Source organism: Dendrobates tinctorius, unplaced genomic scaffold (genome assembly GCF_039654945.1).
Source record: "Dendrobates tinctorius isolate UK_male_01 unplaced genomic scaffold, ASM3965494v1 ptg000136l, whole genome shotgun sequence".
Taxonomy (NCBI): domain Eukaryota; kingdom Metazoa; phylum Chordata; class Amphibia; order Anura; family Dendrobatidae; genus Dendrobates; species Dendrobates tinctorius.
In genome coordinates, this window is record NW_027361804.1 from 2,975,633 (window position 1) to 3,002,026 (window position 26,394).

Here is a 26,394-nt window from a genome sequence, read left to right on the forward strand (position 1 = left end):
GCCTGCACCTAAATGTGTGATCACTGCTCCAAGGCCTGCACCTAAATGTGTGATCACTGCACCAAGGCCTGCACCTAAATGTGTGATCACTGCACCAAGGCCTGCACCTAAATGTGTGATCACTGCACCAAGGCCTGCACCTAAATGTGTGATCACTGCACCAAGGCCTGCACCTAAATGTGTGATCACTGCTCCAAGGCCTGCACCTAAATGTGTGATCACTGCTCCAAGGCCTGCACCTAAATGTGTGATCACTGCTCCAAGGCCTGCACCTAAATGTGTGATCACTGCTCCAAGGCCTGCACCTAAATGTGTGATCACTGCTCCAAGGCCTGCACCTAAATGTGTGATCACTGCTCCAAGGCCTGCACCTAAATGTGTGATCAGTGCTCCAAGGCCTGCACCTAAATGTGTGATCACTGCACCGAGGCCTGCACCTAAATGTGATCACTGCACCGAGGCCTGCACCTAAATGTGTGATCACTGCTCCGAGGCCTGCACCTAAATGTGTGATCACTGCTCCAAGGCCTGCACCTAAATGTGTGATCACTGCTCCAAGGCCTGCACCTAAATGTGTGATCACTGCACCAAGGCCTGCACCTAAATGTGTGATCACTGCACCAAGGCCTGCACCTAAATGTGTGATCACTGCACCAAGGCCTGCACCTAAATGTGTGATCACTGCTCCAAGGCCTGCACCTAAATGTGTGATCACTGCACCAAGGCCTGCACCTAAATGTGTGATCACTGCACCAAGGCCTGCACCTAAATGTGATCACTGCACCAAGGCCTGCACCTAAATGTGTGATCACTGCTCCAAGGCCTGCACCTAAATGTGTGATCACTGCTCCAAGGCCTGCACCTAAATGTGTGATCACTGCTCCAAGGCCTGCACCTAAATGTGTGATCACTGCACCAAGGCCTGCACCTAAATGTGTGATCACTGCACCAAGGCCTGCACCTAAATGTGTGATCACTGCTCCAAGGCCTGCACCTAAATGTGTGATCACTGCTCCAAGGCCTGCACCTAAATGTGTGATCACTGCTCCAAGGCCTGCACCTAAATGTGTGATCACTGCTCCAAGGCCTGCACCTAAATGTGTGATCACTGCTCCAAGGCCTGCACCTAAATGTGTGATCACTGCTCCAAGGCCTGCACCTAAATGTGTGATCACTGCTCCAAGGCCTGCACCTAAATGTGTGATCACTGCACCGAGGCCTGCACCTAAATGTGATCACTGCACCGAGGCCTGCACCTAAATGTGTGATCACTGCTCCGAGGCCTGCACCTAAATGTGTGATCACTGCTCCGAGGCCTGCACCTAAATGTGTGATCACTGCTCCAAGGCCTGCACCTAAATGTGTGATCACTGCACCAAGGCCTGCACCTAAATGTGTGATCACTGCACCAAGGCCTGCACCTAAATGTGTGATCACTGCACCAAGGCCTGCACCTAAATGTGTGATCACTGCTCCAAGGCCTGCACCTAAATGTGTGATCACTGCACCAAGGCCTGCACCTAAATGTGTGATCACTGCACCAAGGCCTGCACCTAAATGTGATCACTGCACCAAGGCCTGCACCTAAATGTGTGATCACTGCTCCAAGGCCTGCACCTAAATGTGTGATCACTGCTCCAAGGCCTGCACCTAAATGTGTGATCACTGCTCCAAGGCCTGCACCTAAATGTGTGATCACTACTCCAAGGCCTGCACCTAAATGTGTGATCACTACTCCAAGGCCTGCACCTAAATGTGTGATCACTGCTCCAAGGCCTGAACCTAAATGTGTGATCACTGCACCAAGGCCTGCACCTAAATGTGTGATCACTGCTCCAAGGCCTGCACCTAAATGTGTGATCACTGCTCCAAGGCCTGCACCTAAATGTGTGATCACTGCTCCAAGGCCTGCACCTAAATGTGTGATCACTGCTCCAAGGCCTGCACCTAAATGTGTGATCACTGCTCCAAGGCCTGCACCTAAATGTGTGATCACTGCACCAAGGCCTGCACCTAAATGTGTGATCACTGCTCCAAGGCCTGCACCTAAATGTGTGATCACTGCTCCAAGGCCTGAACCTAAATGTGTGATCACTACTCCAAGGCCTGCACCTAAATGTGTGATCACTGCTCCAAGGCCTGCACCTAAATGTGTGATCACTGCTCCAAGGCCTGCACCTAAATGTGTGATCACTGCACCAAGGCCTGCACCTAAATGTGTGATCACTACTCCAAGGCCTGAACCTAAATGTGTGATCACTACTCCAAGGCCTGCACCTAAATGTGTGATCACTACTCCAAGGCCTGCACCTAAATGTGTGATCACTGCACCAAGGCCTGAACCTAAATGTGTGATCACTACTCCAAGGCCTGCACCTAAATGTGCGATCACTGCTCCAAGGCCTGCACCTAAATGTGTGATCACTGCACCAAGGCCTGCACCTAAATGTGTGATCACTTCACCAAGGCCTGCACCTAAATGTATGATCACTGCTTCAAGGCCTGCACCTAAATGTGTGATCACTGCTCCAAGGCCTGCACCTAAATGTGTGATCACTGCTCCAAGGCCTGCACCTAAATGTGTGATCACTGCTCCAAGGCCTGCACCTAAATGTGTGATCACTGCTCCAAGGCCTGAACCTAAATGTGTGATCACTGCTCCAAGGCCTGCACCTAAATGTGTGATCACTGCTCCAAGGCCTGCACCTAAATGTGTGATCACTGCTCCAAGGCCTGCACCTAAATGTGTGATCACTGCTCCAAGGCCTGCACCTAAATGTGTGATCACTGCTCCAAGGCCTGCACCTAAATGTGTGATCACTGCACCAAGGCCTGCACCTAAATGTGTGATCACTGCTCCAAGGCCTGCACCTAAATGTGTGATCACTGCTCCAAGGTGACACCAAGAACCTAATCAAAAACTGCATCTAGAAACAGATAACTCCAGCATCTATGGCCGCACACGCAGCCTCCGCCCCACAGTCTTCTCTGATTCCGTTTGCAGTTTTTAATTTGCGTTTTTCAGCCAACAGAGAGACGAGAAACGCGCAGGAATCCGCGCCCGCTCAGTAGCTCCCCCTGTGCTTGTACAGGGAAACGCAGCAGATTTTCTTTCTAAAAAAAAACCCAAAAAACAGAAGAAATAAAGCGTTTCTTTGTGTGGGAACAAAACCGCACGAAAACTTCCCTAATACTGTATCTAAACTGCACCAGCTGCCGCCGAGAGAGAAACCTGGAAAGATTCAGGGCCTGGAAACCATCAACAAGCAGGACGAGCTCCGAGACACCAGGAGGAAGGCAGGGACTGGATGACTGGGAGTTAATGAGCTGACCCCTCCTCAGGGGCATTAAACAAGAGGTCTCCATTGTCACCAGCAGCTTGCTGACTGTTTCCAGGGGTCACACAGAGGTTGGGGGTCTGTGCAGAGTAATGATGGGTTCCTCTGCGCCCCCTGGTGGTGACGTGCAGGACAGCAGCTGGGCTCACCCGAGATATGATGTGAACGCTCCCCTGCAGTCTGAGCACCTGCAGCATTTTCCCGAACGTCATCCACACGCTGCGTTATTTTTTCTACTCGGGTTTTTATTGTCGGTCCGAGCGCTGCCCGTGAATAGACGTCATAAACTACAACTCCCGGCAAGCTCCGCGCTGACTTCCGTCCGCGACGCTCTCTGGACACATGGGAGTTGTAGTCTCCTCCATGACTCACATCACTTCATTTCCCAGCAGCCAGTGCGGGGTCCGGGCGCCACCTGGTGGCCACGATAGTGTATGACAGCGCTCTTCATTCAGAAAGTGACAGGTGAGCGCGGAGGCGGGCGGTAATGAGAGGGTTACAACATCGGAGTGAGGATCACCTGTGACTGGCTCCTAAAATCGGTTTTATCTTGGGGGGGGGTCAAGGCCGAAAGTAATTCCCCCCTTCATGCAGCGTTCATCCTCCCCCTCCAGGGACAGGAGACAAAGGGTTAATGGCAGCCGGCAGGTGGAGGGTTAATGGCAGCCGGCAGGTGGAGGGTTAATGGCAGCCGGCAGGTGGAGGGTTAATGGCAGCCGGCAGGTGGAGGGTTAATGGCAGCCGGCAGGTGGAGGGTTAATGGCAGCCGGCAGGCATTTAACCCTATGAACCAGTCGCCTCCTGTTAATCCGCTAGTAAATAACGCAGTTGGATTATTGGAGCTGGGAGAGAAGAGGTTAACAGGGGTCTCCTCCCCCCGCCCCTATTACTCCATTGGGTTATCGGCCGAGAGGCGAAGGGTTAATCGGAGGCCTCACGTTGCGGGGTTCCCCGGTGAGGTTTCAGGGGGAGACGTTTCGCTCTGTTGGTGATTTCAAGGGTTAAAAATGGCGCAAAATTTCCTGAGCAAAGAAAACGGCGCAGACCAGAGCGGAGAACGCGGGTGTGAACGGGGCCCGACTGCTGCGGCATCTGCTCCGGGGCCGGGAGACCCCCAACCTGGAACCCTCTGTGCTGCGGCGACTCCACCACTGACACTGGGTGTAACAGCAGAACAGTGACTGCAGCTCTGGAGGTGACTGGAGTATGAGACACAATGTAACAGCAGAACAGTGACTGCAGCTCTGGAGGTGACTGGAGTATGAGACACAATGTAACAGCTGAATAGTGAGTGCAGCTCTGGAGGTGACTGGAGTATGAGACACGATGTAACAGCAGAACAGTGAGTGCAGCTCTGGAGGTGACTGGAGGATAAGACACGATGTAACAGCAGAATAGTGACTGCAGCTCTGGAGGTGACTGGAGTATGAGACACGATGTAACAGCAGAACAGTGAGTGCAGCTCTGGAGGTGACTGGAGTATGAGACACAATGTAACAGCAGAACAGTGAGTGCAGCTCTGGAGGTGACTGGAGGATAAGACACGATGTAACAGCAGAATAGTGACTGCAGCTCTGGAGGTGACTGGAGTATGAGACACGATGTAACAGCAGAACAGTGAGTGCAGCTCTGGAGGTGACTGGAGTATGAGACACAATGTAACAGCTGAATAGTGAGTGCAGCTCTGGAGGTGACTGGAGTATGAGACACAATGTAACAGCTGAATAGTGAGTGCAGCTCTGGAGGTGACTGGAGTATGAGACACAATGTAACAGCTGAATAGTGAGTGCAGCTCTGGAGGTGACTGGAGGATAAGACACGATGTAACATCTGAATAGTGAGTGCAGCTCTGGAGGTGACTGGAGTATGAGACACGATGTAACAGCAGAATAGTGAGTGCAGCTCTAGAGGCGACTGGAGGATAAGACATGATGTAACAGCAGAATAGTGAGTGCAGCTCTAGAGGTGACTGGAGGATAAAACATGATGTAACAGCAGAATAGTGAGTGCAGCTCTAGAGGTGACTGGAGGATAAAACATGATGTAACAGTAGAATAGTGAGTGCAGCTCTGGAGGTGACACAAGTACAAGGCATAATTTAATTAAATAACTGGAAAAATGTAAATCTCTGCTTATTTTCCATTTGTTGCTCTTTTTCTCCCGGTCAGATACAATCCGCGCAGTGCGGCTCCTGGCCGCCATTACTAAAGGTAATCCCTGCTACAGAATCCGATCTCCCAGGTGTCTACAGGATCCGACCGCCCCCGACAGCGCCGCCCCGGAATCTGCCCGACAGCAGCGGCGGAGAGCGAGCCCTCAGGAGTCACCGGGGAAAGGAACCCGGAAAGTAAGTGACCCACAGTCTGTGTATATACACTGCACAGTACCACTCCTCCTGTATATATACACTGCACAGTACCGCTCCTCCTGTATATATACACTGCACAGTACCACTCCTCCTGTATATATACACTGCACAGTACCGCTCCTCCTGTATATAGACACTGCACAGTACCACTCCTCCTCTATATATACACTGCACAGTACCACTCCTCCTGTATATATACACTGCACAGTACCACTCCTCCTGTATATATACACTGCACAGTACCGCTCCTCCTGTATATAGACACTGCACAGTACCACTCCTCCTCTATATATACACTGCACAGTACCACTCCTCCTGTATATAGACACTGCACAGTACCACTCCTCCTCTATATATACACTGCACAGTACCACTCCTCCTGTATATATACACTGCACAGTACCACTCCTCCTGTATATATACACTGCACAGTACCGCTCCTCCTGTATATATACACTGCACAGTACCGCTCCTCCTGTATATATACACCGCACAGTACCGCTCCTCCTGTATATATACACTGCACAGTACCGCTCCTCCTGTATATATACACCGCACAGTACCACTCCTCCTGTATATATATACTGCACAGTACCACTCCTCCTGTATATATACACTGCACAGTACTACTCCTCCTGTATATATACACTGCACAGTACCACTCCTCCTGTATATATACACTGCACAGTACCACTCCTCCTGTATATATACACTGCACAGTACCACTCCTCCTGTATATATACACTGCACAGTACCGCTCCTCCTGTATATATACACTGCACAGTACCGCTCCTCCTGTATATATACACTGCACAGTACCGCTCCTCCTGTATATATACACTGCACAGTACCGCTCCTCCTGTATATATACACTGCACAGTACTACTCCTCCTGTATATATACACTGCACAGTACCACTCCTCCTGTATATATACACTGCACAGTACCGCTCCTCCTGTATATATACACTGCACAGTACCGCTCCTCCTGTATATATACACTGCACAGTACCACTCCTCCTGTATATATACACTGCACAGTACCACTCCTCCTGTATATATATACTGCACAGTACCACTCCTCCTGTATATATACACTGCACAGTACCGCTCCTCCTGTATATATACACTGCACAGTACCGCTCCTCCTGTATATATACACTGCACAGTACCACTCCTCCTGTATATATACACTGCACAGTACCACTCCTCCTGTATATATATACTGCACAGTACCACTCCTCCTGTATATATACACTGCACAGTACCACTCCTCCTGTATATATACACTGCACAGTACCACTCCTCCTGTATATATACACTGCACAGTACCCCTCCTCCTGTATATATACACTGCACAGTACCACTCCTCCTGTATATATACACTGCACAGTACCACTCCTCCTGTATATATACACTGCACAGTACCACTCCTCCTGTATATATACACTGCACAGTACCACTCCTCCTGTATATATACACTGCACAGTACCACTCCTCCTGTATATATATACTGCACAGTACCACTCCTCCTGTATATATACACTGCACAGTACCACTCCTCCTGTATATATACACTGCACAGTACCACTCCTCCTGTATATATACACTGCACAGTACCACTCCTCCTGTATATATACACTGCACAGTACCACTCCTCCTGTATATATACACTGCACAGTACCACTCCTCCTGTATATATATACTGCACAGTACCACTCCTCCTGTATATATACACTGCACAGTACCACTCCTCCTGTATATATACACTGCACAGTACCACTCCTCCTGTATATATACACTGCACAGTACCACTCCTCCTGTATATATACACTGCACAGTACCACTCCTCCTGTATATATACACTGCACAGTACCACTCCTCCTGTATATATACACTGCACAGTACCCCTCCTCCTGTATATATACACTGCACAGTACCACTCCTCCTGTATATATACACTGCACAGTACCACTCCTCCTGTATATATACACTGTACAGTACCGCTCCTCCTGTATATATACACCGCACAGTACCGCTCCTCCTGTATATGTACACTGCACAGTACCGCTCCTCCTGTATATAGACACTGCACAGTACCACTCCTCCTGTATATATACACTGCACAGTACCGCTCCTCCTGTATATATACACTGCACAGTACCGCTCCTCCTGTATATATACACTGCACAGTACCGCTCCTCCTGTATATATACACTGCACAGTACCGCTCCTCCTGTATATATACACTGCACAGTACCGCTCCTCCTGTATTTATACACTGCACAGTACCGCTCCTCCTGTATATATACACCGCACAGTACCGCTCCTCCTGTATATATACACTGCACAGTACCGCTCCTCCTGTATATATACACTGCACAGTACCGCTCCTCCTGTATATATACACTGCACAGTACCGCTCCTCCTGTATTTATACACTGCACAGTACCGCTCCTCCTGTATATATACACCGCACAGTACCACTCCTCCTGTATATATACACTGCACAGTACCCCTCCTCCTGTATATATACACTGCACAGTACCGCTCCTCCTGTATATATACACTGCACAGTACCCCTCCTCCTGTATATATATACTGCACAGTACCATTCCTCCTGTATATATATACTGCACAGTACCACTCCTCCTGTATATATACACTGCACAGTACCACTCCTCCTGTATATATACACTGCACAGTACCACTCCTCCTGTATATATACACTGCACAGTACCACTCCTCCTGTATATATACACCGCACAGTACCACTCCTCCTGTATATATACACTGCACAGTACCACTCCTCCTGTATATATACACCGCACAGTACCACTCCTCCTGTATATATACACTGCACAGTACCGCTCCTCCTGTATATATACACTGCACAGTACCCCTCCTCCTGTATATATACACTGCACAGTACCGCTCCTCCTGTATATATACACTGCACAGTACCACTCCTCCTGTATATATATACACTGCACAGCACCGCTCCTCCTGTATATATACACTGCACAGTACCACTCCTCCTGTATATATACACTGAACAGTACCACTCCTCCTGTCCTGTAAAATTCAAATTCACATTCAAAGAAGCTTTATTGGCAGGACTATATACACATTACTTTTGCCAAAGCAAGTGTACAGAAGGGAGTAAGGATGGTGGTTGGGGGCAGATCCAGGATGGGGCTATAGGAGTCCATGGCATGTCATAGTTCTCTTTCTCGCAGTCTATGACATTCGCTCATATACCGCGCTGTATGTACCCCTTCTCCTGCCCCGTATACTGGGTGTACAATACCCCTTCTCCTGCCCCGTATGCTGGCTGCACAGTACCCCTTCTCCTGCCCCGTATACTGGGTGCACAGTACCCCTTCTCCTGCCCTGTATACTGGGTGCACAGTACCCCTTCTCCTGCCCTGTATACTGGGTGCACAGTACCCCTTCTCCTGCCCCGTATGCTGGGTGCACAGTACCCCTTCTCCTGCCCCGTATGCTGGGTACACAGTACCCCTTCTCCTGCCCCGTGTACTGGGTGCACAGTACCCCTTCTCCTGCCCTGTATACTGGGTGCACAGTACCCCTTCTCCTGCCCTGTATACTGGGTGCACAGTACCCCTTCTCCTGCCCTGTATACTGGGTGCACAGTACCCTTCTCCTGCCCTGTATACTGGGTGCACAGTACCCCTTCTCCTGCCCTGTATACTGGGTGCACAGTACCCCTTCTCCTGCCCCGTATACTGGGTGCACAGTACCCCTTCTCCTGCCCTGTATACTGGGTGCACAGTACCCCTTCTCCTGCCCCGTATACTGGGTGCACAGTACCCCTTCTCCTGCCCTGTATACTGGGTGCACAGTACCCCTTCTCCTGCCCTGTATACTGGGTGCACAGTACCCCTTCTCCTGCCCTGTATACTGGGTGCACAGTACCCCTTCTCCTGCCCTGTATACTGGGTGCACAGTACCCCTTCTCCTGCCCCGTATACTGGGTGCACAGTACCCCTTCTCCTGCCCTGTATACTGGGTGCACAGTACCCCTTCTCCTGCCCCGTATACTGGGTGCACAGTACCCCTTTTCCTGCCCCGTATACTGGGTGCACAGTACCCCTTTTCCTGCCCCGTATACTGGGTGCACAGTACCCCTTTTCCTGCCCCGTATGCTGGGTGCACAGTACCCCTTCTCCTGCCCCGTATACTGGGTGCACAGTACCCCTTTTCCTGCCCCGTATGCTGGGTGCACAGTACCCCTTCTCCTGCCCCGTATACTGGGTGCACAGTACCCCTTTTCCTGCCCCGTATGCTGGGTGCACAGTACCCCTTTTCCTGCCCCGTATGCTGGGTGCACAGTACCCCTTCTCCTGCCCCGTATGCTGGGTGCACAGTACCCCTTCTCCTGCCCCGTATGCTGGGTGCACAGTACCCCTTCTCCTTCACCGTATGCTGGGTGCACAGTACCCCTTCTCCTGCCCTGTATACTGGGTGCACAGTTCTGTTGTAGCAGTAATGTTTTCTCCGCAGATGGATGATACGCGGAGTTTCCGTTGCGACCTGTGAGCGTCTCTCTGTTAATCGTCTACAGGCGGTTGTGGTTTCCTATGTATAGCCGGCGGAGGAAGTAGTACTGTGCGGGGAGGTCGGCCGCTCATGATAACTTCTTCATTTTCCGTGTTTATTCAGTTTTCCTGCACAACGTGGATCGTGATAAATATTTATGGGATTTTCTGCCTCGTCCTGTGGGGTCGCCGGCGCTCCCTGACGCACCGTCCCGTATCTCTGACGCCTCCTTCTCCCCAGGGACTGACTGGTCTGTGACAAGAAGGGAAAGATGGAGGCGTCCTGGGTGCACGGACTGGATGGCTCTAAAGTCACCATCGCCCTCATTGCTGGATTGCTGGGATTGCTGTACTGGTGAGTGACTCCCCGCACACCCTCTGTATAGACGGTTTCTGTATCCTTTATAGCTGCATACACAGAACTATATGCATATATCTACCCGCCATATCATTCTAATCATACCGCTACACTGTGTTCACAAATTACTACTATATAGAGGTGACCTAATACCACCACATAGTGACCAAGGAATACCAGCATGAAGCCGTTATATAGTGTCCGAATAATACTGTTATACAATAATCCTTAATACCACCACAAAGTGCACTAATAATGCTACAATACAGCTCCCACCATACAGGCGGCCATGTAAGACCCCACATAGTATCCACAGACTATATACAGTACTGAAATAATGCCACCCTAAAGCACTACATAATACCATCACTTAGTGTCCAAGCAATGTTGTCATAGTATCCAAATATTACTGCCTTACTAAATCCACTTAGAAGTGTCCAATGATTTCCACTTAATAGCCCCTTATCTTACAGCACCTATGTAATACCATCACATAGTAAACAAATAATACCACAATTCAGCGCCTATGTAATACCGCCACATAGAATAACAAACCCTCCAAAGCACAATGTGTGATAGGACACCCACTCGACCCATATCAGTGATAGGTAATAGACGGCTTCCACATTAGAACTTGATAACCAAAGACACCATAAGGAGTACAAAGTCCAAAGAATATAAAACCTATATAATTTTATTAGATATAATTGTCACAAACATGAATACATACAAAAGGATCAGGTAATGAAGGCAAGGTCACAGATTAAATACCATGTAAAAAATGCCAAAGTGCATTATACCACCATGGGAATAGATTCTAGAAGTACTGGCCAGTATATGTACTAAATCCCCCACTGTTGGAACCGGCCAAAATACAATTATACATCCTAAATAAATGCCCCAAGTGCTTACCCATAAGCGATATGAATCAAGACCAAAGCCCCCAAAAGTCTGAGGTATAAGAATCCCCAGTCATTCCCTAAAGATAGGAAACACGAGCCCTTCATTAGGGTTTTGGGGGTCCGGAATCTCTTACAGAAGGGGGAGATAGTCTGTAATCAGGTTCTCAATATCTCCGCTCCTGTCTCCTTACAAGAGTTTCATTTTTTTTCTACCACAAATTACATTTGATTCTTTCTCCTCCTGAATATGAAACATTCCTCTTTTATTCATATAAAATTATGTCAAAAACTTGATAGACAAAAATGCCAAGAATTGGGGGTTTCAGCAGAGGACCCACATTGGCTGCATTGATGGAAGAAGGAGAGAGAGAGAAGCCTCCACCAGGGAAATGTCTGTTCAGATATTTGTTATTTTGGTGGAAAAGAATGAACTAGATCACAGTCTATCCATTATTCACCTGAATAGTCAGCCTGAATTGCGGGAACTTGAGCTTTTGGATGACCTCTAGTGATGTGGAGACCTTGTAGAGCAGCCCCCTCATGATTTTGGGTTACGTTCTCATCAGGAGAAATACAAACTTGATTATTGAATTACTTGAAGACATCTTTAAATCTGACTTAGGAAGTGATATCCCCATCTCAGGGGCACCGCTATGGGGTCCCCTGGTGCCCCCAATTTTGCCAGTTGGCCCCTGTGCTACTGTGAGGACCCCTTATTCTTCTGTGAGGATGACCATGAGTGGTGCACTCAGATTTTTCTGGGGGACGATACATTAATGATACCTTTATCTTATAGTCAGGAACACCCGATGGCTTTAATGACTTTATTAAATACCTGAATGTGAATCCGATGGGTTCAAGATTCACTTGAGACCTAGGAGGTGACAGACTACCCTTCCCGGACATATATTATCCAAAGAGGAACAAATGGTCAATTATTAACTAATACGACAGTGACTAAAAACTTATTGACATGGGAAAGTTATCAGCCCCCCCCCCCCCCCTCAAACTTAAAGAAAGGGATCTGAAAAGGCCAATTTAATAGTATAAGATGTTATTGTTCTATTGTATCTGCCTTTGAAAAAATAAGAAAAAGACTTCAAAAAAAATATTCCTTAGAAGAGGATATCCGTACCCCATATTCGGGGGGCTTATAAACATATCCTATATTTACAGGGTCAGAGTCTATAAGTACCCAAGCAAAGAATAAAGGACATGGATCATTGGGTCCTATGATGACCAAGTGATGGGCACCTTACAGGAATATTGGGAGTTCTGCGGGCCGATCCAGATATATAAGATATTGCACCTTTAGAACGGGACGATGTATTAGGGATAGGCTGGTTCACAGCGGTTATGGTCCAGCTAAAATCCAGGGTCCGTGGCTGGACCATAAACCACTCGGTACCTATGTAGTACAGCCACATAGTATACTAATAATACCACCATACAGCACCTGTGTAATACCGCCACATAGTACACTAAAACCATCATACTGCACCTATGCAATACCACCACATGGTATACTAATAATGCCATTATATAGCACCTATATAATATCACCCCATGGTATACTAATAATACCACTATACAGCATCTACAGTATGTAATACCACCACATAGTATACAAATACCCCTATACAGTACTTATGTAATACTGCCACATAGTATACCCCATTGATCACCTATGTAATACCGCTACATGGTATACTAATAATACTCCTATATAGCACCTATGTAATACCACTACATAGTGTACTAATAATACCCCCATACAGCACCTATGTCATACCACCACATGGTATACTAATAACGCCATACAGCACCTATGTAATACTGCCACATAGTATACTAATACTACCACACAGCACCTATGTAATACCGTCACATGGTATACTAATAATACCCCCATACAGCACCTATGTAATACCGCCACATGGTAAACTAATAATACCTCCATACAGCACCTATGTAATACCGCCACATGGTAAACTAATAATACCACCATACAGCACCCATGTATTACCGCCACATGGTATACTAATAATACCCTCATACAGCACCTATGTAATACCGTCACATGGTGTACTAATAATACCGTCACATGGTATACTAATAATGCCTCCATACAGCATCTATGTAATACCGCCACATGGTAAACTAATAATACCTCCATACAGCATCTATGTAATACCGCCACATGGTAAACTAATAATACCACCATACAGCACCCATGTAATACCGCCACATGATATACTAATAATACCCTCAAACAGCACCTATGTAATACCGTCACATGGTAAACTAATACCACCATACAGCACCTATGTAATACCGTCACATGGTAAACTAATACCACCATACAGCACCCATGTAATACCGCCACATGATATACTAATAATACCGCCATACAGCACCTATGTAATACCGTCACATGGTAAACTAATACCACCATACAGCACCCATGTAATACCGCCACATGATATACTAATAATACCACCATACAGCACCTATGTAATACCGTCACATGGTAAACTAATACCACCATACAGCACCCATGTAATACCGCCACATGATATACTAATAATACCGCCATACAGCACCTATGTAATACCGTCACATGGTAAACTAATACCACCATACAGCACCTATGTAATACCGTCACATGGTATACTAATAATACCGTCACATGGTAAACTAATACCACCATACAGCACCTATGTAATGCCGTCACATGGTAAACTAATACCACCATACAGCACCTATGTAATACCGTCACATGGTATACTAATAATACCGTCACATGGTAAACTAATACCACCATACAGCACCTATGTAATGCCGTCACGTGGTAAACTAATAATACCTCCATACAGCACCTATGTAATGCCGTCACGTGGTAAACTAATAATACCTCCATACAGCACCTATGTAATACCGCCACCATGTGATATTAATGTGGCAGATCATGGGTTCAGGCTCATTGTGGCAGATGGTCGGGGGTCTCACATGGATTCTTATCCATGCACACAGGCGCGGTCCGTCACCCTCTCGTCTATGCCGGGGACGCAGAGCAGGGAATTGTGGGAGCGGAGGTATAACCATGCGCTGTGCCTGATGGGGGGGTAGTCCGCGGACACGTGTGTGATGGCCGCTTCTCCTGCAGGTATTCCATATCCGCCTTCTCGCAGCTGCAGAGGATGGGGATCGGACATCCGAGGCCGGCGCCGTTCATTGGGAATGTGCTGCTGTTCCAGAAGGTAGGATGATGGGAGTTGTGGTCACTTGGTGCGTCTTTCATCCGTCGCCGTGATTGGTAATTTTACTTTCATTTTCAGGGATTCTGGGAAGGAGCCAATCAAATCCTGAAGACGTACGGGCCGATCTCGGGGTAACTGAGTCTACTCTAGTCACACCCAAAGCTGCATGTAAACGTTTGTCTGTCCGTCACCTCCTGCTGGGAGGCATTGTGGGAGATGTAGTGTTTCCAGCTGGCGGTACATCTCCCATGATGCCCGGCGTTACATCATGCACAGGTATTACATGGGCCGCCGTCCGATGGTTCTTCTGTCTGATCCGGAGGCCGTGAAGCAGGTTCTTCAGAAAGACTTCTCAAACTTTACCAACAGGCTGGTAAGTTCTCCGCTTGCTTTCAGTGAATGAGGCTGAAAATGAGTCTGGACCTTGTTCTGCTTTCACAGCTGAGGGTTTGCTCCAGTTGCACCCAGTGCTGGCGAGGCGCCGCTAATCATTCGCTCTTATACCTGCAGAAAATGAACCTGGTGACCAAGCCGATGAGCGACAGCCTCCTGTGCCTCCGTGACCAGCAATGGAAGCGCGTGCGCAGCGTCCTGACCCCGTCCTTCAGTGCGGCACGTATGAAGGAGGTGAGTCCAATGCTGAGGGCCCATGGCGCAGCCTGGAAGGCTGGGGGGAGGCTATGGCAAAGCTGAGCTCTACGGTTACTGTTAGAAATTCAGACAGGTTTAGGACTAAGGTTAGAGTTCCGGGTATGGTTAGGCTTAGCGCTAGGGTTAGAGTTATGGGTATGGTTAGGCTTAGTGACAGGGTTAGAGTTCCGGGTAAGGTTGGGTTTAGTGATAGGGTTAGAGTTATGGGTATGGTTAGGGTTAGAGTTATGGATAGGGTTAAGCTCAGTGGTTAGAGTTATGGGTATGGTTAGGCTTAGTGCTAGGGTTAGAATTATGGGTATTGTCATGATCCCGCCGCTGACACCGGTATGTCACGGACGGGGGGGATGCGACGCACTGCCAACACACGGCTATCACAGGCACACTGGGGGCTTATCTTAGTTATCCCACCGCTGGCACCATGTGATAAAAACAGCAAGCTAGTCTTGCCTTAACAGTTTATCACAGGTGGGAGTTATTTTGGATGCCCCACCTCTGCTAACAATCTTCCATGAACTGCAGGGATTTATGTATATCCCACTTTTCAGTTCCACTTTGGAACTCGCAGCTCTCCGCCGCCCCCCTTATCCTCAGGTCAGTTAGGGAAGTACACCTGGGATAATTGGTCGCCGGTCAGCTGCCTCAATGAGGTCTGGCCACCCGGCACGTTGCAGTGAGGGAATTATAAAATGCTCTGGCCGCAGCCACTCAATTAGCTTATAAAATCCCTTTCCGTCTCAGCCAGCAGTACCCAGGGCCCAGACCACACATCGCCGCTACCAGCTCCTGATTTCTCTGATTTAAGTTATAAACTTAATAGAGGGGTTCGAAGCCAACCCCATCGGTAGCATAATTATCTTAAAGGCACGTAAAATTCGTCTTAGAGCATGAAGACAGACTAATAAAGTTATAATTTATTCCCCAAAAGGGGGCAGTGATTAGAGAGATAAAAGATCTTGCAAAGTTGAGACATTAGATATGTACAATGCAAATATAAAATAAACGGGATGAAAATAGAGGTTAACACGGTCTTAGGCTAACCATGTGGGGAGGAGGCGGAGCCAAATGTCTCCACTCATCTGAGGACCTCTTGGCCTGAGATCTCTTAGCTGGAATGACTAATTTTTGGGAGGGAATACTTTTATCCCTTTGGGTATGTGACGACATCACCAGAGGGGCGGTCTTGGGAAGGTCCTCTCCCTGCTCTTGGAGTTACAATCTGACTACTAAACTTATTATAACTATATCTCGCAGAGGGTACCTCGTATAAACACGCACATGGTATCATTCTCTTTAGCCTGTCGAAGGGCATAATTCAGAACCAAACATGCAGTAATTATATCACACCGTTTAGGAGAAATCCATTTCTCAGATTCCGTTGGGGTTAGAACTTCGCAAGAACCACCGTAGGGAAGCCCAATTGGCGCACATCGCAGAAATATCCGTTTCATTTTTCTGTCGCGAACGAGGTGCGCGCTATGGCTTCTTTTAATATTTCCCATACCTGAATTCGCCGCATGGCAAGGACAAGGACATTCTTTCCACTTAGCTTAATTAACGTTCCTTAGCTGTGGAGAGGGGAATGTTTGCATAGGAAGTGTCTGGTGTTGGGTTACAAACAGGCACAGAGCTGTGGGGGAAGAAGACGGGGGCCGCAGCTATGTGACAGGCAAATTCTCATCTGTAGTTTAGAGAATGGAAGATTCTGGAATGTTCCAGAGAAGTCATATCTTACAGTATCATTACAGGTATGGTTAGGCTTAGTGGTATGGATAGAGTTATAAGTATGGTTAGGCTTAGATAGGGCTAGGGTTAAATTTATGGCTAGGTTTAAGATTTGCTTTAGGCAAACTGATAGATCCTAGCGCTAAGCCTAACCCCAAAGCCCTGAGTTAGGTTTACGTCTAGGGTTAGAGTTATGGTTAGTGCTATGGTTAGGGCTAGGTTTATGATTTGGGTTAGGCTTGCAGCTATGATTAAAGCTAGCGTTCGGACTAGAGTTAGACTTGGTGCTGGGGTTAGTATTAGGAGTTGGGTTAAGCTTAGCATTAGGGCTCTGGTAGAATTTAATTTAGGCTTAAGGGTAGGGCTTTAGATAGGATGTGGGTTAGGTTGTGGGACAGGGTAATAACTAGGATCTGTGTTAGGTTTATGGCTAGGCTTACAGTTATACTTAGTGCTAAGGATAGGACTAGTTTTAGAAGTAGGATAGGATTTTAGTTAGGCTTAGTGCTAAGGTTAGAGCTAGTGTTAGAACTAGAGGTAGTCTTAGTGTTAGGAATAGGGCTAGAGTTAGAATTACAGCTAGTATAAGGACTGCGATCATATAATTGGTTACCACTAAGCCTAATCATATCCAGAACTCTAACCCTACCACTATAAAAAAAATAAAAAAAGGAATAACAAATAACAGTTAGAACTTTTTACTTTTAAAAGTTCAGCAAAAAGCAGAAATAACCCAGAACAAACTGAGCCGTGAGATCTTTCTGGCAGTCAGTGCGGGGGGCCGATGCCGGACTGGTCACCTCTCATCCTGGGTGCGGGGGGGGGGGTGATGCCGGACTGGTCTCCCCTTGTCCTGGGTGCGGGGGTTGATGCCGGACTGGTCTCCCCTTGTCCTGGGTGTGGGGGGTTGATGCCGGACTGGTCTCCTCTCGTCCTGGGTGCGGGGGGCCGATGCCGGACTGGTCTCCTCTCGTCCTGGGTGCGGGGGTTGATGCCGGACTGGTCTCCTCTCGTCCTGGGTGCGGGGGGCCGATGCCGGAATGGTCTCCTCTCGTCCTGGGTGCGGGGGGCCGATGCTGGACTGGTCTCCTCTCGTCCTGGGTGCGGGGGGCAGATGCCGGACTGGTCTCCTCTCGTCCTGGGTGCGGGGGGGCCGATGCCGGACTGGTCTCCTCTCGTCCTGGGTGCGGGGGGGCCGATGCCGGACTGGTCTCCTCTCGTCCTGGGTGCGGGGGGCCGATGCCGGACTGGTCTCCTCTCGTCCTGGGTGCGGGGGGCCGATGCCGGACTGGTCTCCTCTCGTCCTGGGTGCGGGGGGCCGATGCCGGACTGGTCTCCTCTCGTCCTGGGTGGTGGGTGTTGATGCCGGACTGGTCTCCTCTCGTCCTGGGTGGTGGGTGTTGATGCCGGACTGGTCTCCTCTCGTCCTGGGTGTTGATGCCGGACTGGTCTCCCCTTGTCCTGGGTGCGGGGGTTGATGCCGGACTGGTCTCCTCTCGTCCTGGGTGTGGGGGGTTGATGCCGGACTGGTCTCCTCTCGTCCTGGGTGCGGGGGGCCGATGCCGGACTGGTCTCCTCTCGTCCTGGGTGCGGGGGTTGATGCCGGACTGGTCTCCTCTCGTCCTGGGTGCGGGGGGCCGATGCCGGACTGGTCTCCTCTCGTCCTGGGTGCGGGCGTTGATGCCGGACTGGTCTCCTCTCGTCCTGGGTGCGGGGGGCCGATGCCGGAATGGTCTCCTCTCGTCCTGGGTGCGGGGGGCCGATGCCGGACTGGTCTCCCCTTGTCCTGGGTGCGGGGGCTGATGCCGGACTGGTCTCCCCTTGTCCTGGGTGTGGGGGGTTGATGCCGGACTGGTCTCTTCTCGTCCTGGGTGCGGGGGGCCGATGCCGGACTGGTCTCCTCTCGTCCTGGGTGCGGGGGGCCGATGCCGGACTGGTCTCCTCTCGTCCTGGGTGCGGGGGGCCGATGCCGGACTGGTCTCCTCTCGTCCTGGGTGCGGGGGGCCGATGCCGGACTGGTCTCCTCTCGTCCTGGGTGCGGGGGGCCGATGCCGGACTGGTCTCCTCTCGTCCTGGGTGCGGGGGGCCGATGCCGGACTGGTCTCCTCTCGTCCTGGGTGCGGGGGGCCGATGCCGGACTGGTCTCCTCTCGTCCTGGGTGCGGGGGGCCGATGCCGGACTGGTCTCCTCTCGTCCTGGGTGCGGGGGGCCGATGCCGGACTGGTCTCCTCTCGTCCTGGGTGCGGGGGGCCGATGCCGGACTGGTCTCCTCTCGTCCTGGGTGCGGGGGGCCGATGCCGGACTGGTCTCCTCTCGTCCTGGGTGCGGGGGGCCGATGCCGGACTGGTCTCCTCTCGTCCTGGGTGGTGGGTGTTGATGCCGGACTGGTCTCCTCTCGTCCTGGGTGGTGGGTGTTGATGCCGGACTGGTCTCCTCTCGTCCTGGGTGTTGATGCCGGACTGGTTTCCTCTCGTTTTGGGTGCGGGGGGCCGATGCCGGACTGGTCTCCTCTCGTCCTGGGTGCTGATGCCGGACTGGTCTCCTCTCGTCCTGGGTGGTGGGTGTTGATGCCGGACTGGTCTCCTCTCGTCCTGGGTGTTGATGCCGGACTGGTCTCCTCTCATCCTGGGTGCGGGGGGCCGATGCCGGACTGGTCTCCTCTCGTCCTGGGTGCTGATGCCGGACTGGTCTCTTCTCGTCCTGGGTGCGGTGGCCGGTCACAGGTCTGCACGGCCCCTGCGCAGTGATGGTGACCCCAGCTGACCACCTGCCACAGTGTCTTGACTTGTCAGGTCCCCTCTCCCTTCCCGCCGCCCCCATTTCTTCCGCTGTCTTCCAGATGTGCCCCCTCATACACCAGGGATGTGACGTGCTGCTCAGTAACCTGCGGACTTTTGCAGTCTCGGGAGAATCCTGTAACGTCCAAAGGTAACGAAAAACCCACCACAACCCCTGGCTGATAGCAGAGAGCAGCAGCGAGCACTTTGGTGACCGTCCTCCGCGGTTTCTCGCCTCCTCAGATGTTACGCGTGTTACACCATGGACATCGTCGCCAGCGTGGCGTTCGGCACCAACGTGGATTCCCAGAAAGATCCGGATCACCCGATGGTGGAGAACAGCAAGAAGTTCCTGGAACTGTTCACCCCACTGAAGCCCCTCGTCCTGCTGACGTGTAAGGGGGAGGGGCGGCCGTGGTGATGGGTGTGGCAGGGCCTCCAATCAGAAGAGAGGAGATGCAGTATGGGTTAATTAATGAGCAGGAAGCTCATTAATATGCATGAGGACTCATTATTATTCAATTAGGCTCATTAATATGAAGCAGGAATCATTAATATATGGAAGGGTTAATATAAGGAAGATCATTTTAATATGAAGGGGGCTCATTGATATCCCAGTAATCTTATTAATATTCTAGTGGGCTTATAATAAAATGTTAACAAGCTCATTAATATTCAGTAGGGTTCTTTACAATGTGGGCGGGGTTATGAAAATTCCTGCCTTATTAATATGCAGGAGGTCATTAATATTCAGGTGGGCTCACAATAATGTGTTAACAAGCTCATTAATATTCAGGGAGCTCATTAATTGTCAGATGGGATCAATAACGTGTTGGAAGGATAATCAGTATTCTTTGGGTCCAGTAATATTCCATAGAGCTCATTAATATTCAGGACTAATTAATATTCAGCAGGGCTCATTCATATTCAGGACTAATTAATATTCAGCAGGGCTCATTAATATGTGATAGCGCTCATTAATATTCAGTATAGCTCATTAATAATCAGTTGCGCTAATTTTATTCAGCTGGGCTCATTAATATTCAGTATAGCTCATTAATATTCAGTATAGCTCATTAATATTCAGTGGGGTCATTAATATTCAACAGGGCTCATTAATATTCAGTATAGCTCATTATTATTTAGCAGGGCTCATTAATATTCAGTAGAGGTCATTATTATTCATCAGGACTCATTAATATTCAGGATGGTGGCTCTCGGCCATATTTAGTGGCAGATCTGTCTCTCAGGACTCCCGGAGAGCGGGGTGACCTCCTGGTGGACGGTCGCCACCTTACTTATCTCTTCCTTTCCCACCAGTGGCGTTTCCATCCATCATGGTCCCCATCGCTCGCCGCCTTCCCAATAGGAACCGCGACAAGATAAACGACTTCTTCCGCAAGGTCATGAAGGACATGATGGAGCAGCGCGACCAGCAGCCGGCCGGCGAGGTACACGGCGTCTCACGCCTTTGCCGCTCGCAGCATCCTCCTCCCATTCTGGGTTAATCGTGTGTTTTGCCGCAGCGACGCCGGGATTTCCTGCAGCTCCTGCTGGACGCCAGGACGACGGCCGCCGACATCTCCGTGGAGCATTTCGATATTGTGAACCAGGCGGATCTGGCGGCCCCTGTAAAGGAAGAGCCTAGAAAGAAGACCACCAAGACCCTGAGTGAGGACGAGATCCTGGGCCAAGCCTTCATCTTCCTCATCGCCGGCTACGAGACCACCAGCAGCCTCCTGGCATTCACCACCTACCTGCTGGCCACTCACCCCGAGAGCCAGGAGCGGCTACTGAGGGAAGTGGACGAGTTCTCGGAGAACCACGTGAGTGACTCGGGGGGAGGCGGACGAGGGGTTGGACCCCGATCCCCGCAGAGGGGGCAGGATGTAATGAGGGCAAATGTCTCTCATCGTAGGACGACGCTGACTACAACACGGTGCACGATCTGCCCTACATGGACCTGGTGATCGCCGAGTCCCTGCGGATGTATCCCCCCGCGTTCCGGTGCGTGCCCGCCTGTAGCTTCATGTGCATTGCTCCACTCACATCCGGAGCTGCGCTCGTCCTATTTCCATCATCATCATTGTAGTCGCGGCCAAAAGGTTTCAGACGACACAAGTTATGGATTTCACAATCTGTAGCTTCAGTGGTTTTTTTCCTTTAGTCAGATGTTTCTATGGTTACCAACCCAAAAATTGTGAGTGACCCCTTCCATGGATGAGAAGCCCCCGCACATTGTGAGTGACCCCCTCCATGGAAGAGAAGCCCCCGCACATTGTGAGTGATCCCCCTCCATGGATCAGAAGCCTCCACACATTCTGAGTGACCCCCTCCATGGGCGAGAAGCCCCCGCTCATTGTGAGTGACCCCCTCCATGGGCGAGAAGCCCCCGCTCATTGTGAGTGACCCCCTCCATGGGCGAGAAGCCCCCGCTCATTGTGAGTGACCCCTCCATGGATGAGAAGCCCCCGCTCATTGTGAGTGACCCCCTCCATGGACGAGAAGCCCCCGAACATTGTGAATGATCCCCTCTATGGACGAGAAGCCCCCACACATTGTGAGTGATCCTCTCCATGGACGAGAAGCCCCCACACATTGTGAGTGATCCCCTCCATGGACGAGAAGCCCCCGCTCATTGTGAGTGATCCCCTCCATGGACGAGAAGCCCCCGCACATTGTGAGTGACCCCCTCCATGGACGAGAAGCCCCCACACATTGTGAGTGATCCCCTCCATGGATGAGAAGACCTCCGCACATTGTGAATGATCCCCCTCCATGGATGAGAAGCCCTCCGCACATTGTGAATGATCCCCCTCCATGGATGAGAAGCCCCCACACATTGTGAATGATCCCCTCCATGGATGAGAAGACCTCCGCACATTGTGAGTGACCCACTCCATGGATGAGAAGCCCCCACACATTGTGAGTGATCCCCTCCATGGATGAGAAGACCTCCGCACATTGTGAGTGATCCCCTCCATGGATGAGAAGACCTCCGCACATTGTGAGTGATCCCCTCCATGGATGAGAAGACCTCCGCACATTGTGAGTGATCCCCTCCATGGATGAGAAGACCTCCGCACATTGTGAGTGATCCCTTCCATGGATGAGAAGACCTCCGCACATTGTGAGTGATCCCCTCCATGGATGAGAAGCCCCCGCTCATTGTGAGTGATCCCCTCCATGGATGAGAAGCCTCCACACATTGTGAGTGACCCCCTCCATGGATGAGAAGCCCCCACACATTGTGAGTGATCCCCTCCATGGATGAGAAGACCTCCGCACATTGTGAGTGATCCCCTCCATGGATGAGAAGACCTCCGCACATTGTGAGTGATCCCCTCCATGGATGAGAAGCCTCCACACATTGTGAGTGACCCCCTCCATGGATGAGAAGCCCCCACACATTGTGAGTGATCCCCTCCATGGATGAGAAGACCTCCGCACATTGTGAGTGATCCCCTCCATGGATGAGAAGACCTCCGCACATTGTGAGTGATCCCCTCCATGGATGAGAAGACCTCCGCACATTGTGAGTGATCCCCTCCATGGATGAGAAGACCTCCGCACATTGTGAGTGATCCCCTCCATGGATGAGAAGCCCCCGCTCATTGTGAGTGATCCCCTCCATGGATGAGAAGCCCCCGCACATTGTGAGTGACCCCCTCCATGGATGAGAAGCCCCCGCTCATTGTGAGTGACCCCCTCCATGGATGAGAAGCCCCCGCTCATTGTGAGTGACCCCCTCCATGGATGAGGCCCCCGCACATTGTGAGTGATCCCCTCCATGGATGAGAAGCCCCCGCTCATTGTGAGTGATCCCCCTCCATGGATGAGAGGCCCCCCGCACATTGTGAGTGATCCCCTCCATGGATGAGAAGCCCCCGCACATTGTGAGTGACCCCCTCCATGGATGAGAAGCCCCCGCACATTGTGAGTGATCCCCTCCATGGATGAGAAGCCCCCGCACATTGTGAGTGATCCCCTCCATGGATGAGAAGACCTGGAGGGGGTCTCAGGAGGCTTTAATGTTGGCAGACACAAGACTGATGGCAGCGTCATCTTCACTTCTCCAATCATTCTTCTAAACATCTAGAACAGTGTGAGGGGCGTCATCCTCGAAAATTACCCCCCCCTGCAGTCCAATCCCTGTACTTCATGCAGAATGTTCATCTGACCATAATGTTCTTCTTGAAGAGATGTGGCTTCTTTGCTGCCCTTCTTTACACCAGCTCAACCTCCAATAGCCTTCCCCTCGCTGTGCTTGCAGATGCATGGACTCCTGCCTGCTGCCATTCCTGTGCAAGCTCTGCACTGATGGTGAACCAATCCTGTAGTTAAATCCTCTTTAGGAGACGGTCCTGACACTCACTGGACTTTCTTGTGTGCCCTGTAGCGTTTTCACAGCAACTGGACCTCTCTTCTTTAGATTCTTGATGACCCAATAAATGGTCGATTTAGGGGCAATCATACAAGCAGCAATGTCCTTGCCTGTAAAGCCCTATGGATGCAAAGCAATGGTGATTGCATGTGTTTCCTTGCAGGTAGTTATTGATAACAGAAGAAATGATATCCGCTGCCTTGTCCTCGATAACACTTTCTCCTGAGCGAACGAGGAGATCACTGAGATGTCAGGTCACTTTGTGGCAGAGCAGAAATTCAGTGCAAATAGGGTTTATGTGATAAAGTTTATTGTCGTGGCAAGGAAAGACTTTGTAATATCTTATATCTTTATAACAATCTGGAGTTCATTACTAAAACTGAAGCAGCAAAGTTTGTGAAAAACAAAATTTACATCAGTCTCAAAAGTTTTGGCCACGACTTTATACTACTCCAGAGCTGCGTTCACAAGTTATCTGCTACCTCATATTAATCACTCTTCATACTTCCAGAGCAGCATTCACAACAGTTGCTGCTTTATATCTTGCACATCCAGAGCTGCGCTCTCAATTTCTACATTGCACCCAGAACGATCTTTACTTGCAGTTTGTTGGGAATGTGATGCAGTGGACGATGGGGAACGTAGTACCTGCTCAGTAGAAAGGCAGACCGGGAAACAAGACACAAAGGCATGGCCAAGAGATTAGCAGAATAGTGAATGCAGCTCTGGGTGTGATGCATCTATAGTGTATGGTGCCCGTTTGCCTCTAGGTTTGCCCGGGAAGCGGCTGCTGATTGCACAGTGATGGGGTGTAAGATCCCGGCCGGGACGGTGCTGGAGATTCCTATTGGCTGCATGCAGAATGACCCCCGGTACTGGGAAGAGCCTGAGCGCTTCAGACCCGAGAGGTAACGATATGACGCTATGTGCACAGTATGGCGGATCAGCATAGTGCCGTTAATCAGGATCTTCCCGCAGATTCACGGCTGAGGAGAAGCAGAAGCGTCACCCCTTCCTCTACCTGCCGTTTGGAGCCGGACCCCGCAGCTGCATCGGGATGCGACTCGCCATCTTGGAAGCCAAAATCACCTTGTACCGGATCCTGCGGAAGTTTCGCTTTGAGACTTGTCCTCACACTCAGGTGAGGAAGAAAAAGCTGCGGATCCTTTTATATTCATGGTACAGACTGTAGTTCTGTGAGCATGCTGGGAGTTGTAGTGCTCCAGGGAGTGGAGACCATTGATTCTGGAGGAGCAAAGATGATATGTGGGGGAGACAGAGGATGCGACTCAGAACTTAACCCTTTGTATCTTTTTTCCAGATTCCGCTACAGGTCACCGCAGTGTCCACCCTGAGGCCGAAGGATGGAGTGTATGTCAGAGTTGTAGCTCGCTAGCGCCCCCGGTAGATGCCAACAGTGCACCAACCACCAGCCATATCCCGTACTGGTGAAGTGTGTCAGGAACATTATATATGTCCACAATAAATGTTGACCCCCCCTAGTACCAATATGGCTTGCATGTTGAACCCCACGATAACCATAAATTAACCTAACAAGATGCTGGGGTCCTCCTTACATTATCAGTGCCCAAATCCCTCCATATGAGCTCACAGTTACATGGTAGAGAATGTGTTAACCTGCAGTCACCACTAGGGGGAGCTCCCTGTATACAGATATACATAAGATCCTGTCTGCAGCCACCACTAGGGAGAGCTCCCTGTATACAGAGATACATGATAAGATCCTGTCTCCAGTCACCACTAGGGGGAGCTCCCTGTATACAGAGATACATGATAAGATCCTGTCTGCAGCCACCACTAGGGGGAGCTCCCTGTATACAGAGATACATGATAAGATCCTGTCTCCAGTCACCACTAGGGGGAGATCCCTGTATACAGAGATACATGATAAGATCCTGTCTGCAGCCACCACTAGGAGGTGCTCCCTGTATACAGAGATACATGATAAGATCCTGTCTGCAGTCACCACTAGGGGGAGCTCCCTGTATACAGAGATACATAAGATCCTGTCTCCAGTCACCACTAGGGGGAGCTCCCTGTATACAGATA

At 50.1% G+C, this 26,394-nt stretch overlaps 1 protein-coding gene across 8 annotated transcripts; it reads left to right on the forward strand.

Annotated features, from left to right (window-relative positions):
- Positions 1–3,645: 3,645 nt before the first annotated feature.
- On the forward strand, positions 3,646–25,829 carry TBXAS1 (thromboxane A synthase 1). Of its 8 annotated transcripts, none has more exons than XM_073544046.1 (15): positions 3,646–3,803; positions 5,507–5,685; positions 10,392–10,622; positions 14,694–14,787; positions 14,866–14,918; positions 15,064–15,160; positions 15,298–15,414; positions 20,003–20,091; positions 20,184–20,335; positions 21,261–21,391; positions 21,467–21,766; positions 21,859–21,947; positions 25,095–25,232; positions 25,303–25,465; positions 25,646–25,829. In XM_073544046.1, the coding sequence occupies exons 3-15, from the start codon at positions 10,540–10,542 to the stop codon at positions 25,718–25,720; spliced, it is 1,581 nt and encodes a 526-aa protein (XP_073400147.1). In that variant the 5' UTR covers positions 3,646–3,803; positions 5,507–5,685; positions 10,392–10,539; the 3' UTR covers positions 25,721–25,829. The 8 variants fall into 8 exon arrangements, with proteins under 8 accessions (XP_073400147.1, XP_073400149.1, XP_073400144.1 ...); XM_073544048.1 differs by lacking the exon at positions 3,646–3,803 and adding an exon at positions 3,820–3,986; XM_073544043.1 differs by lacking the exon at positions 3,646–3,803 and adding an exon at positions 4,009–4,533.
- The last annotated feature ends 565 nt before the right edge of the window (positions 25,830–26,394 follow it).

Bases quoted from the DNA above. Each gene is read 5' to 3' on its own strand.
- TBXAS1 (XM_073544046.1), top strand. From the start codon at position 10,540: ATGGAGGCGTCCTGGGTGCACGGACTGGATGGCTCTAAAGTCACCATC. The intron at 10,623-14,693 runs GTGAGTGACTCC...CTTCTCCTGCAG, and splicing joins TTGCTGGGATTGCTGTACTG to GTATTCCATATCCGCCTTCT. The intron at 21,392-21,466 runs GTACACGGCGTC...GTTTTGCCGCAG, and splicing joins ACCAGCAGCCGGCCGGCGAG to CGACGCCGGGATTTCCTGCA.